General features: G+C 51.0%; 2 protein-coding genes across 2 annotated transcripts in view; both read right to left on the minus strand.

Annotated features, from left to right (window-relative positions):
* LOC144603008 (zinc-binding protein A33-like) overlaps window positions 1-14,448 on the minus strand; it is an 852,507-nt gene that overhangs the window by 623,540 nt on the left and 214,519 nt on the right.
* Window positions 1-14,448, minus strand: part of LOC144602499 (butyrophilin-like protein 1) — a gene marked incomplete at its 3' end in the record, with an annotated part of 32,876 nt that overhangs the window by 15,845 nt on the left and 2,583 nt on the right. The window contains exons 2-4 of the mRNA XM_078415630.1: window positions 5,172-5,334; window positions 2,045-2,392; window positions 676-954 (exon numbers count right to left, since the gene is read on the minus strand). Of these exons, the coding sequence (XP_078271756.1) occupies window positions 676-954; window positions 2,045-2,392; window positions 5,172-5,226 (682 nt within the window). The remainder of the gene's footprint in view (window positions 1-675; window positions 955-2,044; window positions 2,393-5,171; window positions 5,335-14,448) is intronic.

Here is a 14,448-nt window from a genome sequence, read left to right on the forward strand (position 1 = left end):
GGGTATACACCTGAACTATGGGGGTACACACCTGAACTATGGGGTATACACCTGAACTATGGGGGTACACACCTGAACTATGGGGATGAAACCTGAACTGTGGGGGTACACACCTGAACTTTGGGGGTACACACCTGATCTATGGGGTACACACCTGAACTATGGGGGTACACACCTGAACTATGGGGTACACACCTGAACTATGGGGTACACACCTGAGATCTACTGTATGGGGTACGCACCTGAACTTTGGGGTACGCACACCTGAACTATGGGGGTGCACACCTGAACTATGGGGGTACACACCTGAAATATGGGGTACACACCTGAACTATGGGGTACACACCTGAACTGTGGGATACGCACCTGAACTATGGGGGTACATGCCTGAACTATGGGGTACACACCTGATCTATGGGGGTACACACCTGAACTATGGGGATACACACCTGAACTATGGGGTACACACCTGAACTATGGGGGTACACACCTGAGATCTACTGTATGGGGTACACACCTGAACTATGGGGGTACACACCTGAACTATGGGAGTACACACCTGAACTATGGAGGTACACACCTGAGATCTACTCTATGAGGTATACACCTGAACTATGGAGGTACACACCTGAGATCTACTGTATGAGGTACACACCTGACCTATGAGGTACACACCTGAGATGTCCAGCTGGGCGTGGCGAGAGTCCCCCAAGGTGTTGTTGATGGAACAGGTGAAGGGCCCTCTCTGGTCAGCGGTCACGGTCACAGTGCTCTCCAGGGTCATTAGCCCGGTCGGCCCCTTCTTCACCTCCACCTCGTGTCCCTCCACCTGTCCCCCCTCGCCGTCCCTCCACTCCACCCCAGGGCGGGGGAACCACCCCTGAGACAGGCAGCCCAGCTTGACCGCGTTGCCCTCGTAGCTCACCGCCCTCAGCAGCGGCTGGTCGCCCAGGCCTGGGGGGGGTAGAGAGAGAGAGAGAGAGAGAGAGGTGGCGGTCAGTGGGAACCAGAGTGAAGCCCCCCCGCTCTCCAACCCCCCTCCCCCTCTCCCCTCCTCCCCCTCCCCACCTCCCCCTCCTCCCTCCTCCCCCTCTCCCCTCCCCCTCCCCTCCTCCCCCCCCCCACTACTGGTCACCCTGGACTGAGGGGCAGAGAGAGAGAGAGAGAGGTGGCGGTCAGTGGGAACCAGAGTGACCCCTCCCCCACTCTCCAACTCCCCTCCCCCTCTCCCCTCCTCCCCCTCCCCCTCTCCCCCCTTCTCCCCCCTCCTCCCCCCTCCCCACCTCCCCTCCCCTCCTCCCCCCCCCCACTACTGGTCACCCTGGCCTGAGGGGCAGAGAGAGAGAGAGAGAGAGGTGGCGGTCAGTGGGATCCAGAGTGAAGCCCCCCCGCTCGCCAACCCCCTCCCCACCTCCCCCCCCCTCTCCCCCCCCCCCCACCTCCCCCTCCCTCTCCTCCTCTCCCCCCTCCTCCACCTCTCCCCCTCGTCTCCCCCTCACTCCCTCCCCTCCTCCACCCCTCTCCCCCTCACTCACTCTTGTCCCCCACCCCTCCTCCCCTCTCCCTCTCCCTCACCCCTCCCCCTCCTCCTCCACCCCTCCCCCCTCCCTCCCCTCTCCCCCCCCCAAGGTACAGCAGCAATCTGCACTCACTTGTCACCTTGTTAGAGAGTGTCCTCCTTTCCCCCCTCTCCCCCTCCTCCACCCCTCTCCCCCTCCTCCACCCCTCTCCCCCTCCCCTCCTCCACCCCTCTCCCCCTCCCCTCCTCCACCCCTCTCCCCCTCCCCTCCTCCACCCCACTCCCCCTCCTCCACCCCTCTCCCCCTCCTCCACCCCTCTCCCCCTCCTCCACCCCCCCTCCACCCCTCTCCCCCTCCTCCACCTCCCCCTCCTCCACCCCCCCCTCCACCCCTCTCCCCCTCCCTCTCCCCCTCCTCCACCCCTCTCCCCCTCCCTCTCCCCCTCCTCCACCCCTCTCCCCCTCCTCTCCCCCCTCCCTCTCCCTTCCCCCCCTCCCCAAGGTACAGCAGGAACAAGCACTCACTTTTCACGTTGAGCTGGAGGGAGTCCTCCTTGTCTTGGTTCCTGGAGACCACGAAGCACTTGTAGCCCCCCTGGTCCCCGATGTTCACCCCCCTGAGTAGAAGCGAGACGTTGCCCACGGCAAGCTGGTCTGGGAACAGCTGGGTGCGGCCGGAATACCGCCCCTCCTGGGCCTCGGGGTGATCCCTGCCATCCCGGTACAGGTGAACCACCTGCGACCAGTCCTGGCGGAACCAGCGCACCTCCATCTCCACCGGCATCACCGCCGGAGTCAGCTGGCAATCCAGGATCACGTCCCCACCCATCTCCGCCACCACCGGCTCCCTGACTGTCTCCACGAAAAACTCACCTGGTGGGGACAGACAACACAGGTGTAGGAGGAGGCAATAGACAACAGGTGTAGGAGGAGGCAATAGAAACATAGAAAATAGGTGCAGGAGGAGGCCATTCGGCCCTTCGAGCCTGTACGCACCGCCATTCAACACGATCATGGCTGATCATCCAACTCAGTATCCCGTACGTACCTGCCTTCTCTCCATACCCCCTGATCCCTTTAGCCACAAGGGCCACATCTAACTCCCTCTTAAATATAGCCCCAATGAACCGGCCTCACCTACCTTCTGTGGCTGAGAATATAGGTGCAGGAGTAGGCCATTCGGCCCGTCGAGCCTGTACGCACCGCCATTCAACACGATCATGGCTGATCATCCAACTCAGTATCCCGTACGTACCTGCCTTCTCTCCATACCCCCTGATCCCTTTAGCCACAAGGGCCACATCTAACTCCCTCTTAAATATAGCCCCAATGAACCGGCCTCAACTACCTTCTGTGGCAGAGAATTCCACAGATTCACCACTCTCTGTGTGAAGAAAAAACGGTCCTAAAAGACTTCCCCCTTATCCTTAAACTGTGTGACCCCTTGTTCTGGACTTCCCCAACATCGGGAACAATCTTCCCGCATCTAGCCTGTCCGACCCCTTAAGAATTTTGTAAGTTTCTATAAGATAAGATAGAAAATAAGATAGATAAGATCTATAAGATAGATAAGATCTATAAGATCTATAAGATCTATAAGATCTATAAGATCCCCCCTCAATCTTCTAAATTCCAGCGAGTACAAGCCGAGTCTATCCAGTCTTTCTTCATATGAAAGTCCCGCCATCCCAGGGATCAATCTGGTGAACCTTCTCTGTACTCCCTCTATGGCAAAAATGTCTTTCCTCAGATTAGGAGACCAAAACTGTACACAATACTCCAGGTGTGGTCTCACCAATGCCCTGTACAACTGCAGCAGAACCTCCCTGCTCCCCAACTCAAATCCCCTCGCTATGAATGCCAACATACCATTGGCTTTCTTCACTGCCTGCTGCACCTGCATGCCTACTTTCAATGACTGGTGCACCACGACACCCAGGTCACGTTGCATCTCCCCTTCTCCTAATCGGCCACCATTCAGGTAATACTCTGCTTTCCTGTTCTTGCCACCAAAGTGGATAACCTCACATTTATCCACATTATACTGCATCTGCCATGCATTTGCCCACTCACCTAATCTATCCAAGTCACCTTGCACCCAGTAGACAGTAGACAACAGGTGCAGGAGTAGACAATATCATCATATCATATCATATATATACAGCCGGAAACAGGCCTTTTCGGCCCTCCAAGTCCGTGCCGCCCAGCGATCCCCGCACATTAACACTATCCTACACCCACTAGGGACAATTTTTACATTTACCCAGCCAATTAACCTACATACCTGTACGTCTTTGGAGTGTGGGAGGAAACCGAAGATCTCGGAGAAAACCCACGCAGGTCACGGGGAGAACGTACAAACTCCTTACAGTGCAGCACCCGTAGTCAGGATCGAACCTGAGTCTCCGGCGCTGCATTCGCTGTAAAGCAGCAACTCTACCGATAGACAGTAGGCAATAGACAATAGGTGCAGGTGTAGGCAATAGACAATAGGTACAGGTGTAGGCAATAGACAATAGGTACAGGTGTAGGCAATAGACAATAGGTGCAGGTGTAGGCAATAGACAATAGGTACAGGTGTAGGCAATAGACAATAGGTACAGGTGTAGGCAATAGACAATAGGTACAGGTGTAGGCAATAGACAATAGGTACAGGTGTAGGCAATAGACAATAGGTGCAGGTGTAGGCAATAGACAATAGGTGCAGGAGTACGCAATAGGTACAGGTGTAGGCACGGTAGCGCAGCGGTAGAGTTGCTGCTTTACAGCGAATGCAGCGCCGGAGACTCAGGTTCGATCCTGACTACGGGTGCTGCACTGTAAGGAGTTTGTACGTTCTCCCCGTGACCTGCGTGGGTTTTCTCTGAGATCTTCGGTTTCCTCCCGCACTCCAAAGACGTACAGGTACGTAGGTTAATTGGCTGGGTAAAATGTAAAACATTGTCCCTAGTGGGTGTAGGATAGTGTGTTAATGTACGGGGATCGCTGGGCGGCGCGGACTTGGAGGGCCGAAAAGGCCTGTTTCCGGCTGTATATATAAATGATGTGATATGATAGGCAATAGATAATAGGTACAGGTGTAGATAATAGGTACAGGTGTAGATAATAGGTGCAGGAGGAGGTAGTAGGGGGTCTTATTGAAACGTATAAGATTATTAAGGGGTTGGACACGTTAGAGGCAGGAAACATGTTCCCAATGTTGGGGGAGTCCAGAACCAGGGGCCACACACAGTTTAAGAATAAGTGGTCGGCCATTTAGAACGGAGATGAGGAAGAACTTTTTCAGTCAGAGAGTGGAGAAGGTGTGGAATTCTCTGCCTCAGAGGGCAGTGGAGGCCAGTTCGTTGGATGCTTTCAAGAGAGAGCTGGATAGAGCTCTTAAGGATAGCGGAGTGAGGGGGTATGGGGAGAAGGCAGGAACGGGGTACTGATTGAGAATGATCAGCCATGATCACACTGAATGGCGGTGCGTGCAGGCTCGAGGGGCCGAATGGCCTCCTCCTGCACCTATTGTCTATTGGCAGGTGAAACAACAATCAGACACACATAAGGGTTGTGGACGCAGCTTAGACCATCACTGAGGCTGAGGGGAGGCAGGTTTAGCCGAGGATTGTTGGAGCCGAGAAGATACAGGAACTAAGTTCCGTCTTACCCAGAGAGGATGGGACGAACAGCAGGAGCAGTGATCCAAGATATCTCCAGGTCATCCTGAGAAGGTCTCATCCACTCACCGAAAGTCCCACAACATCACGCTTAGCCGGTCCTTCACGAGGTGACACACGATGAGCGTTTGTCAGCACTGGGGGCTGTGCTCGCTGGAGTTTGGAGGAAAGACAATAGACAATAGACAATAGACATTCGGCCCTTCGAGCCAGTACGCACCGCCATTCAATGTGATCATGGCTGATCATTCTCAATCAGTACCCCATTCCTGCCTTCTCCCCATACCCCCTGACTCCACTATCCTTAAGAGCTCTATCCAGCTCTCTCTTGAATGCATTCAGAGAATTGGCCTCCACTGCCCTCTGAGGCAGAGAATTCCACAGATTCACAACTCTCTGACTGAAAAAGGTTTTCCTCGTCTCCGTTCTAAATGGCCGACCCCTTATTCTTAAACTGTGTGTGGCCCCTGGTTCTGGACTCCCCCCAACATTGGGAACATGTCTCCTGCCTCTAACGTGTCCAACCCCTTAATAATCTTATACGTTTCGATAAGACCCCCTCTCGTCCTTCTAAATTCCAGTGTATACAAGCCTAGTCGCTCCAGTCTTTCAACGTACGACAGTCCCGCCATTCCGGGAATTAACCTTGTGGGAGGTCCTCATTGAAACGTACAGAATAGTGAGCGGCCTGGATAGATCGGGTGTGGAGAGGATGTTCCCACCAGTGGGAGAGTCTAAGACCAGAGGGCACAGCCTCAGAATTAAAGGACGTTCTTTCAGGAAAGAGATGAGGAGGAATTTTGTTAGTCAGAGGGTGGTGAATCTGTGAGATTCTTTGCCACAGACGGCTGTGGAGGCCACAAGTCAGTGGATGTATTTATATAGAAACATAAAAACATAGAAAATAGGTGCAGGAGGAGGCCATTTGGCCCTTCGAGCCTGTACGCACCGCCATTCAATGTGATCATGGCTGATCGTCCACAATCAGTAACCCGTGCCTGCCTTCTCCCCATATCTCTTGATTCCACTAGCCCCTAGAGCTCTATCTAACTCTCTCTTAAATCCATCCAGTGAATTGGCCTCCACTGCCCTCTGTGGCAGAGAATTCCACAAATTCACAACTTTCTGGGTGGAAAAGTTTCTCCTCACCTCAGTTTTAAATGGTCTCCCCTTTATTCTTAGGGTTCGGTGAGTTAAGGGTTCAGTGAGTTAAGGGTTCGGTGAGTTAAGGGTTCGGTGAGACAATAGACAATAGACAATAGACAATAGGTGCAGGAGGAGGCCATTCGGCCCTTCGAGCCTGTACGCACCGACATTCAATGCGATCATGGCTGATCACTCTCAATCAGTGCCCCATTCCTGCCTTCTCCCCATACCCCCTGACTCCGCTATCCTTAAGAGCTCTATCCAGCTCTCTGTCTTGAATGCATTCAGAGAATTGGCCTCCACTGCCTTCTGAGGCAGAGAATTCCACAGATTCACAACTCTCCGACTGATAAAAGTTTTTCCTCATCTCCGTTCTAAATGGCCGACCCCTTATTCTTAAACCTTGTGTGGCCCCTTGTTCTGGACTCCCCCAACATCGGGAACATGTTTCCTGCCTCTAACGTGTCCAACCCCTTAATAACTCTCTGACCGAAAACATTTTTCCTCATCTCCGTTCTAAATGGCCTACCCCTTAATCTTATACGTTTTCGATATGACCTCCTCTCATCCTTCTAAATTCCAGTGTATACAAGCCTAGTCGCTCCAGTCTTTCAACGTACAACAGTCCCGCCATTCCGGGAATTAACCTGGTGGGAGGTCCTCGTTGAAACGTACAGAACAGTGAGGGGCCTGGATAGAGTGGATGTGGAGAGGCCCAGGAGCGGTTGGAGGCGGTTGGAGCAGCGTCCGTCCGGGCGGTAGGTTTAAAAACCCAGCGCGGGGCTTTGTTCACCCAGAGGCCCAGGAGCGTTTGGAGATAAAAACGTTACCACACACTTTAAAAGGAAGTGGTCTGGAGGAAGCCGCTGATTAGGCGTAACCCCGGGGTTGTGTTTCTGCTTTTTGTTCGTACTTTTAGTTAAAGGTTCGGTGAGTTAAAGGTTCCGTGAGTTAAGGGTCCGGTGAGTTGAGGGTCCGGTGAGTTAAGGGTCCGGTGAGTTAAGGGTCCGGTGAGTTAAGGGTTCGGTGAGTTAAGGGTCCGGTGAGTTAAGGGTTCGGTGAGTTGAGGGCCGGTGAGTTAAGGTTTCGGTGAGTTAAGGTTTCGGTGAGTTAAGGGTTCGGTGAGTTAAGGGTTCGGTGAGTTGAGGGTCCGGTGAGTTAAGGGTTCGGTGAGTTAAAGGTTCCGTGAGTTAAGGGTCCGGTGAGTTGAGGGTCCGGTGAGTTAAGGGTCCGGTGAGTTAAGGGTCCGGTGAGTTAAGGGTTCGGTGAGTTAAGGGTCCGGTGAGTTAAGGGTTCGGTGAGTTGAGGGCCGGTGAGTTAAGGTTTCGGTGAGTTAAGGTTTCGGTGAGTTAAGGGTTCGGTGAGTTAAGGGTTCGGTGAGTTGAGGGTCCGGTGAGTTAAGGGTTCAGTGAGTTCAGGGTTCAGGAAGTTAAGGGTTCGGTGAGTTAAGGGTTCAGTGAGTTAAGGTTTCGGTGAGTTAAGGGTTCGGTGAGTTAAGGGTCCGGTGAGTTGAGGGTCCGGTGAGTTAAGGTTCTGGTGAGTTAAGGGTTCGGTGAGTTAAGGGTTCGGTGAGTTAAGGGTTCGGTGAGTTAAGGGTTCGGTGAGTTAAGGGTTCGGTGAGTTGAGGGTTCGGTGAGTTAAGGGTTCGGTGAGTTAAGGGTCCGGTGAGTTAAGGGTCCGGTGAGTTAAGGTTTCGGTGAGTTAAGGTTTCGGTGAGTTAAGGGTTCGGTGAGTTGAGGGTTCGGTGAGTTAAGGGTTCGGTGAGTTAAGGGTTCGGTGAGTTAAGGGTTCAGTGAGTTAAGGGTTCGGTGAGTTAAGGGTCCGGTGAGTTAAGGGTTCGGTGAGTTAAGGGTTCGGTGAGTTAAGGGTTCGGTGAGTTAAGGGTTCAGTGAGTTAAGGGTTCGGTGAGTTAAGGGTCCGGTGAGTTAAGGGTCCGGTGAGTTAAGGGTTCGGTGAGTTAAGGGTTCGGTGAGTTAAGGGTTCGGTGAGTTAAGGGTCCGGTGAGTTAAGGGTCCGGTGAGTTAAGAGTCCGGTGAGTTAATGTTTCGGTGAGTTAAGGGTTCGGTGAGTTAAGGTTTCGGTGAGTTAAGGTTTCGGTGAGTTAAGGGTCCGGTGAGTTAAGGGTCCGGTGAGTTAAGGGTCCGGTGAGTTAAGGGTCCGGTGAGTTAAGGGTTCGGTGAGTTAAGGGTCCGGTGAGTTAAGTGTTCGGTGAGTTAAGGGTTCGGTGAGTTAAGGGTCCTGTGAGTTAAGGGTCCGGTGAGTTAAGTGTTCGGTGAGTTAAGGGTTCGGTGAGTTAAGGGTCCGGTGAGTTAAGGGTTCGGTGAGTTAAGGGTTCGGTGAGTTAAGGGTTCGGTGAGTTAAGGGTTCAGTGAGTTAAGGGTTCGGTGAGTTAAGGGTTCGGTGAGTTAAGGTTTCGGTGAGTTAAGGGTTCGGTGAGTTAAGGGTTCAGTGAGTTAAGGGTTCGGTGAGTTAAGGGTTCGGTGAGTTAAGGGTTCGGTGAGTTAAGGGTTCAGTGAGTTAAGGGTTCGGTGAGTTAAGGGTTCGGTGAGTTAAGGTTTCGGTGAGTTAAGGGTTCGGTGAGTTAAGGGTTCGGTGAGTTAAGGGTTCGGTGAGTTAAGGGTTCGGTGAGTTAAGGGTTCGGTGAGTTAAGGGTTCGGTGAGTTAAGGGTTCGGTGAGTTAAGGGTCCGGTGAGTTAAGGGTTCGGTGAGTTAAGGGTTCGGTGAGTTAAGGGTTCGGTGAGTTAAGGGTTCGGTGAGTTAAGGGTTCGGTGAGTTAAGGGTTCAGTGAGTTAAGGGTTCGGTGAGTTAAGGGTCCGGTGAGTTAAGGGTTCGGTGAGTTAAGGGTTCGGTGAGTTAAGGGTTCGGTGAGTTAAGGGTTCGGTGAGTTAAGGGTCCGGTGAGTTAAGGGTTCGGTGAGTTAAGGGTCCGGTGAGTTAAGGGTTCTGTGAGTTAAGGTTTCGGTGAGTTAAGGGTTCGGTGAGTTAAGGGTCCGGTGAGTTAAGGGTTCGGTGAGTTAAGGGTCCGGTGAGTTAAGGTTCTAGTGAGTTAAGGTTTCGGTGAGTTACGGTTTCGGTGAGTTAAGGTTTCGGTGAGTTAAGGGTTCGGTGAGTTAAGGGTCTGGTGAGTTAAGGTTTCGGTGAGTTAAGGTTCCGGTGAGTTAAGGGTTCGGTGAGTTAAGGGTTCGGTGAGTTAAGGTTTCGGTGAGTTAAGGGTTCGGTGAGTTAAGGGTTCGGTGAGTTAAGGGTTCTGTGAGTTAAGGGTTCGGTGAGTTAAGGGTTCGGTGAGTTCAGGGTTCAGTGAGTTCAGGGTTCAGGAAGTTAAGGGTTCAGTGAGTTCAGGGTTCAGTGAGTTAAAGGTTCAGTGAGTTAAGGGTTCAGTAAGTTAAGGGTTCAGTGCTTTTTAGTAACGGTACAGTTTAAAGGATTAAGAGGGATTTGATTTAATTTGTGGGTAAGACATGTCAGGTGAGATCGGCCCCGTGGAGTGCTCATCCTGCAACATGTGGGAGATCAGGGATATTGTCGGTGTCCCTGATGACTACGTGTGCAGGATCACACATAGTCATCTGCAGCTCCTGGCAGACCGCATTGAACGGTTGGAGCTGCGGTCGGACTCATTCTGGAGCATCCACGAGGCTGAGAAGGTCGTGAATAGCACGTACAGTGAGTTGGCCACACCGCAGGTAAAAGATAAGCGGACAGAAAGGAAACGGGTGGCCACTAGCCAGCGTAGCAGTAGGCAGGTAATGCAAGAGTCCCCTGCGGTCATCTCCCTCCTAAACAGATATGCCATTTTGGATACTGTTAATAATAATAATAATAATGCATTACATTTATATAGCGCTTTTCAAACACTCAAAGACGCTTTACAGGGATTTAGAGAACATTGGGAAGTGGATAAATAGATAAATAAGTAAACGAACAGAGAAGGGAGACAGAGGGTGAGGTGACCCTTCAGTGGTTGAAGGCAGTGCTGAACAGGTGAGACTTCAGTGATGTGTTGAATGTGGTGAGTGTGGAGGAGTCTCTGACGGTTTGGGGTAGTGAGTTCCATAGGGTGGGAGCAGCGATGGAGAAAGCCCTGGATCTGAGTTTGGTCCGGATGGGGGGGGATAGGAGATTGGCAGCGGCAGAGCGGAGGGTGCGGGTGGGAGTGTGCCTGTGGAGGAGGTCGGTCAGGTAGGATGGGGCCAGGTTATGGAGGGGCTTTGTAGGTCATGAGGAGGATTTTGTACTGGATTCTCTGGGGGATGGGGAGCCAGTGGAGCTTGTAAAGGACGGGGGTGAAATGGTCACGGATCGGGGAGTGGGTGAGTAGACGGGCGGCGGAGTTTTGAATGTATTGAAGTTTACTGATGATTTTTGAGGGTGCGCCATAGAGGAGGCTGTTGCAGTAGTCCAGACGGGAGGTGATGAAGGCGTGGATGAGGGTTTCTGCAGCTGTGGAGGAGAGGGATGGACGGAGACGGGCGATGTTTTTGAGGTGGAAGAAGGCTGTCTTTGTGATGTGTTTGATGTGTTTGGGGGAGATGGCTCATCAGGGGAAGGCAGCAGCAGCCAAGTTCATGGCACCGTGGGAGGCTCTGCGGCAAAAGAGGGGAGGAAAAAGAGTGGAAGGGCTATAGTGATAGGGGATTCAATTGTAAGAGGAATAGATAGGCGTTTCTGTGGCCGCAAACGAGACTCCAGGATGGTATGTTGCCTCCCTGGTGTAAGGGTCAGGGATATCTCTGAGCGGCTGCAGGACATTCTGAAGGGGGAGGGTGAGCAGCCAGTTGTCGTGGTGCACGTCGGCACCAACGATTTAGGTTAAAAACGGGATGAGGTCCTACAAGGTGAATTTAGGGAGCTAGGAGATAAACTTAAAAGTAGGACCTCAAAGGTAATAATCTCTGGATTACTACCAGTGCCACGTGCTAGTCAGAGTAGGAATAGGAGGATATTTCAGATGAATATGTGGCTTGAAAAATGGTGCAAGGGGAAGGGATTCAAATTTTTAGGACATTGGAACCAGTTCTGGGAGAGGTGGGACCAGTACAAACAGGACGGTCTGCACCTGAGCTGGAATGGAACCAATGTCCTAGGGGGAGTGTTTGCTAGTGCTGTCGGGGAGGATTTAAACTAATGTGGCAGGGGGATGGGAGCAGGAGCAGAGACAATAGACAATAGACAATAGGTGCAGGAGGAGGCCATTCAGCCCTTCGAGCCTGTACGCACCGCCATTCAATGCGATCATGGCTGATCACTCTCAATCAGTACCCCGTTCCTGCCTTCTCCCCATACCCCCTGACTCCGCTATCCTTAAGAGCTCTATCCAGCTCTCTCTTGAAAGCATCCAACGAACTGCCCTCCATTGCCTTCTGAGGCAGAGAATTCCACACCTTCACCACCCTCTGACTGAAAAAGTTCTTCCTCATCTCCGTTCTAAATGGCCGACCCCTTATTCTTAAACTGTGTGTGGCCCCTTGTTCTGGACTCCCCCAACATTGGGAACATGTTTCCTGCCTCTAACGTGTCCAATCCAACACTTACAAAGAAATTATTAAATTTATTAACCACGCCATCCATGTTATTTAGTCTTATCATTTTCTATAAAATACTGCGGGTAATTAATCTGTCTAGAGTTATTTCTAATTATGCTGTTTAATATATTCCATATACCGTTAATGTTCTGTTTATTGTTTTCTAATAGTTTATTATAATATTCTTTCTCACAATTTCTCATGATATTAGTTAACTTGTTTTTATATTTCTTAAATTTCTTTCATTCATAAACCAGCATCTGCAGTTCCTTTCTCCACACACACTGCCTGCCCTGCTGAGTTACTCCAGCACTTTGTGTCTTTAATTCGTAAACCAGCATCTGCAGTTCCTTTCTCCACACACACTGCCTGCCCTGCTGAGTTACTCCAGCACTTTGTGTCTTTAATTTGTAAACCAGGATCTGCAGTTCCTTTCTCCACACACACTGCCTGACCCGCAGAGTTACTCCAGCACTTTGTACCTTTAATTTGTAAACCAGCATCTGCAGTTCCTCTCTACACAATCTGCCTGAACCGCTGAGTTACTCCAGCACTTTGTGTCTTTAATTCGTAAACCAGCATCTGCAGTTCCTTTCTCCACACACACTGCCTGCCCTGCTGAGTTACTCCAGCACTTTGTGTCTTTAATTTGTAAACCAGCATCTGCAGTTCCTTTTTCCACACACACTTCCTGCCCTGCTGAGTTACTCCAGCACTTTGTAACTTTAATTCATAAACCAGCATCTGCAGTTCCTTTCTCCACACACTGCCTGCCCTGCTGAGTTACTCCAGCACTTTGTGTCTTTAATTCGTAAACCAGCATCTGCAGTTCCTTTCTCCACACACACTGCCTGCCCTGCTGAGTTACTCCAGCACTTTGTACCTTTAATTCGTAAACCAGCATCTGCAGTTCCTTTCCACACACACTTCCTGACCTGCTGAGTTACTCCAGCACTTTGTGTCTTTTTCTTTTTAAACCAGCATCTGCAGTTCCTTTCCACACAAACTGCCTGACCCGCTGAGTTACTCCAGCACTTTGTGTCTCTAATTCATAAACCAGCATCTGCAGTTCCTTTCTCCACACACACTTCCTGCCCTGCTGAGTTACTCCAGCACTTTGTACCTTTAATTCATAAACCAGCATCTGCAGTTCCTTTCCACACACACTGCCTGACCCGCTGAGTTACTCCAGCACATTGTGTCTTTAATTTGTAATCCAGCATCTGCAGTTCCTTTCTCCACACACACTGCCTGCCCTGCTGAGTTACTCCAGCACTTTGTGTCTTTAATTCATAAACCAGCATCTGCAGTTCCTCTCTCCACACACACTGCCTGACCCGCTGAGTTACTCCAGCACTTTGTGTCTTTAATTCGTAAACCAGCATCTGCAGTTCCTTTCCACACACCGCCTCACCTGCTGAGTTACTCCAGCACTTTGTACCTTTAATTCATAAACTAGCATCTGCAGTTCCTTTTTCCACACACACACTGCCTCACCCGGAGTTACTCCAGCACTTTGTGTCTTTAATTTGTAAACCAGCATCTGCAGTTCCTTTCTCCACACACACTGCCTGCCCTGCTGAGTTACTCCAGCACTTTGTGTCTTTAATTCATAAACCAGCATCTGCAGTTCCTTTCTCCACACACACTGCCTGCCCTGCTGAGTTACTCCAGCACTTTGTGTCTTTAATTCATAAACCAGCATCTGCAGTTCCTTTTTCCACACACACTGCCTGACCTGCTGAGTTACTCCAGCACTTTGTGTCTTTAATTTGTAAACCAGCATCTGCAGTTCCTTTCCACACACACTGCCTGACCTGCTGAGTTACTCCAGCACTTTGTGTCTTTTTCTTTGAAAACCAGCATTTGCTGTTCCTTTCCACACACACCGCCTGACCCGCTGAGTTACTCCGGCACTTTGTACCTTTAATTCATAAACCAGCATCTGCAGTTCCTTTCTCCACACACACTTCCTGCCCTGCTGAGTTACTCCAGCACTTTGTACCTTTAATTCATAAACCAGCATCTGCAGTTCCTTTCCACACACACTGCCTGACCCGCTGAGTTACTCCAGCACATTGTGTCTTTAATTTGTAATCCAGCATCTGCAGTTCCTCTCTACACACACACTGCCTCACCCGCCGACTTACTCCAGCACTTTGTACCTTTAATTCATAAACCAGCATCTGCAGTTCCTTTTTCCACACACACTGCCTCACCCGCTGAGTTACTCCAGCACTTTGTACCTTTAATTTCTAAACCAGCATCTGCAGTTCCTTTTTCCACACACGCTGCCTGACCCGCTGAGTTACTCCAGCACTTTGTCTTTAATTTGTAAACCAGCATCTGCAGTTCCCTTCTCCACACACACTGCCTCACCCACTGAGTTACTCCAGCACTTTGAACCTTTAATTTATAAACCAGCATCTGCAGTTCCTCTCTACACAATCTGCCTGACCCGCTGAGTTACTCCAGCACTTTGTCTCTTTAATTCATAAACCAGCATCTGAAGTTCCTTTCTCCACACACACTGCCTGACCCGCTGAGTTACTCCAGCACTTTGTACCTTTAATTTGTAAACCAGCATCTGCAGTTCCTTT

Source organism: Rhinoraja longicauda, chromosome 19, assembly GCF_053455715.1.
Source record: "Rhinoraja longicauda isolate Sanriku21f chromosome 19, sRhiLon1.1, whole genome shotgun sequence".
NCBI lineage: Eukaryota > Metazoa > Chordata > Chondrichthyes > Rajiformes > Arhynchobatidae > Rhinoraja > Rhinoraja longicauda.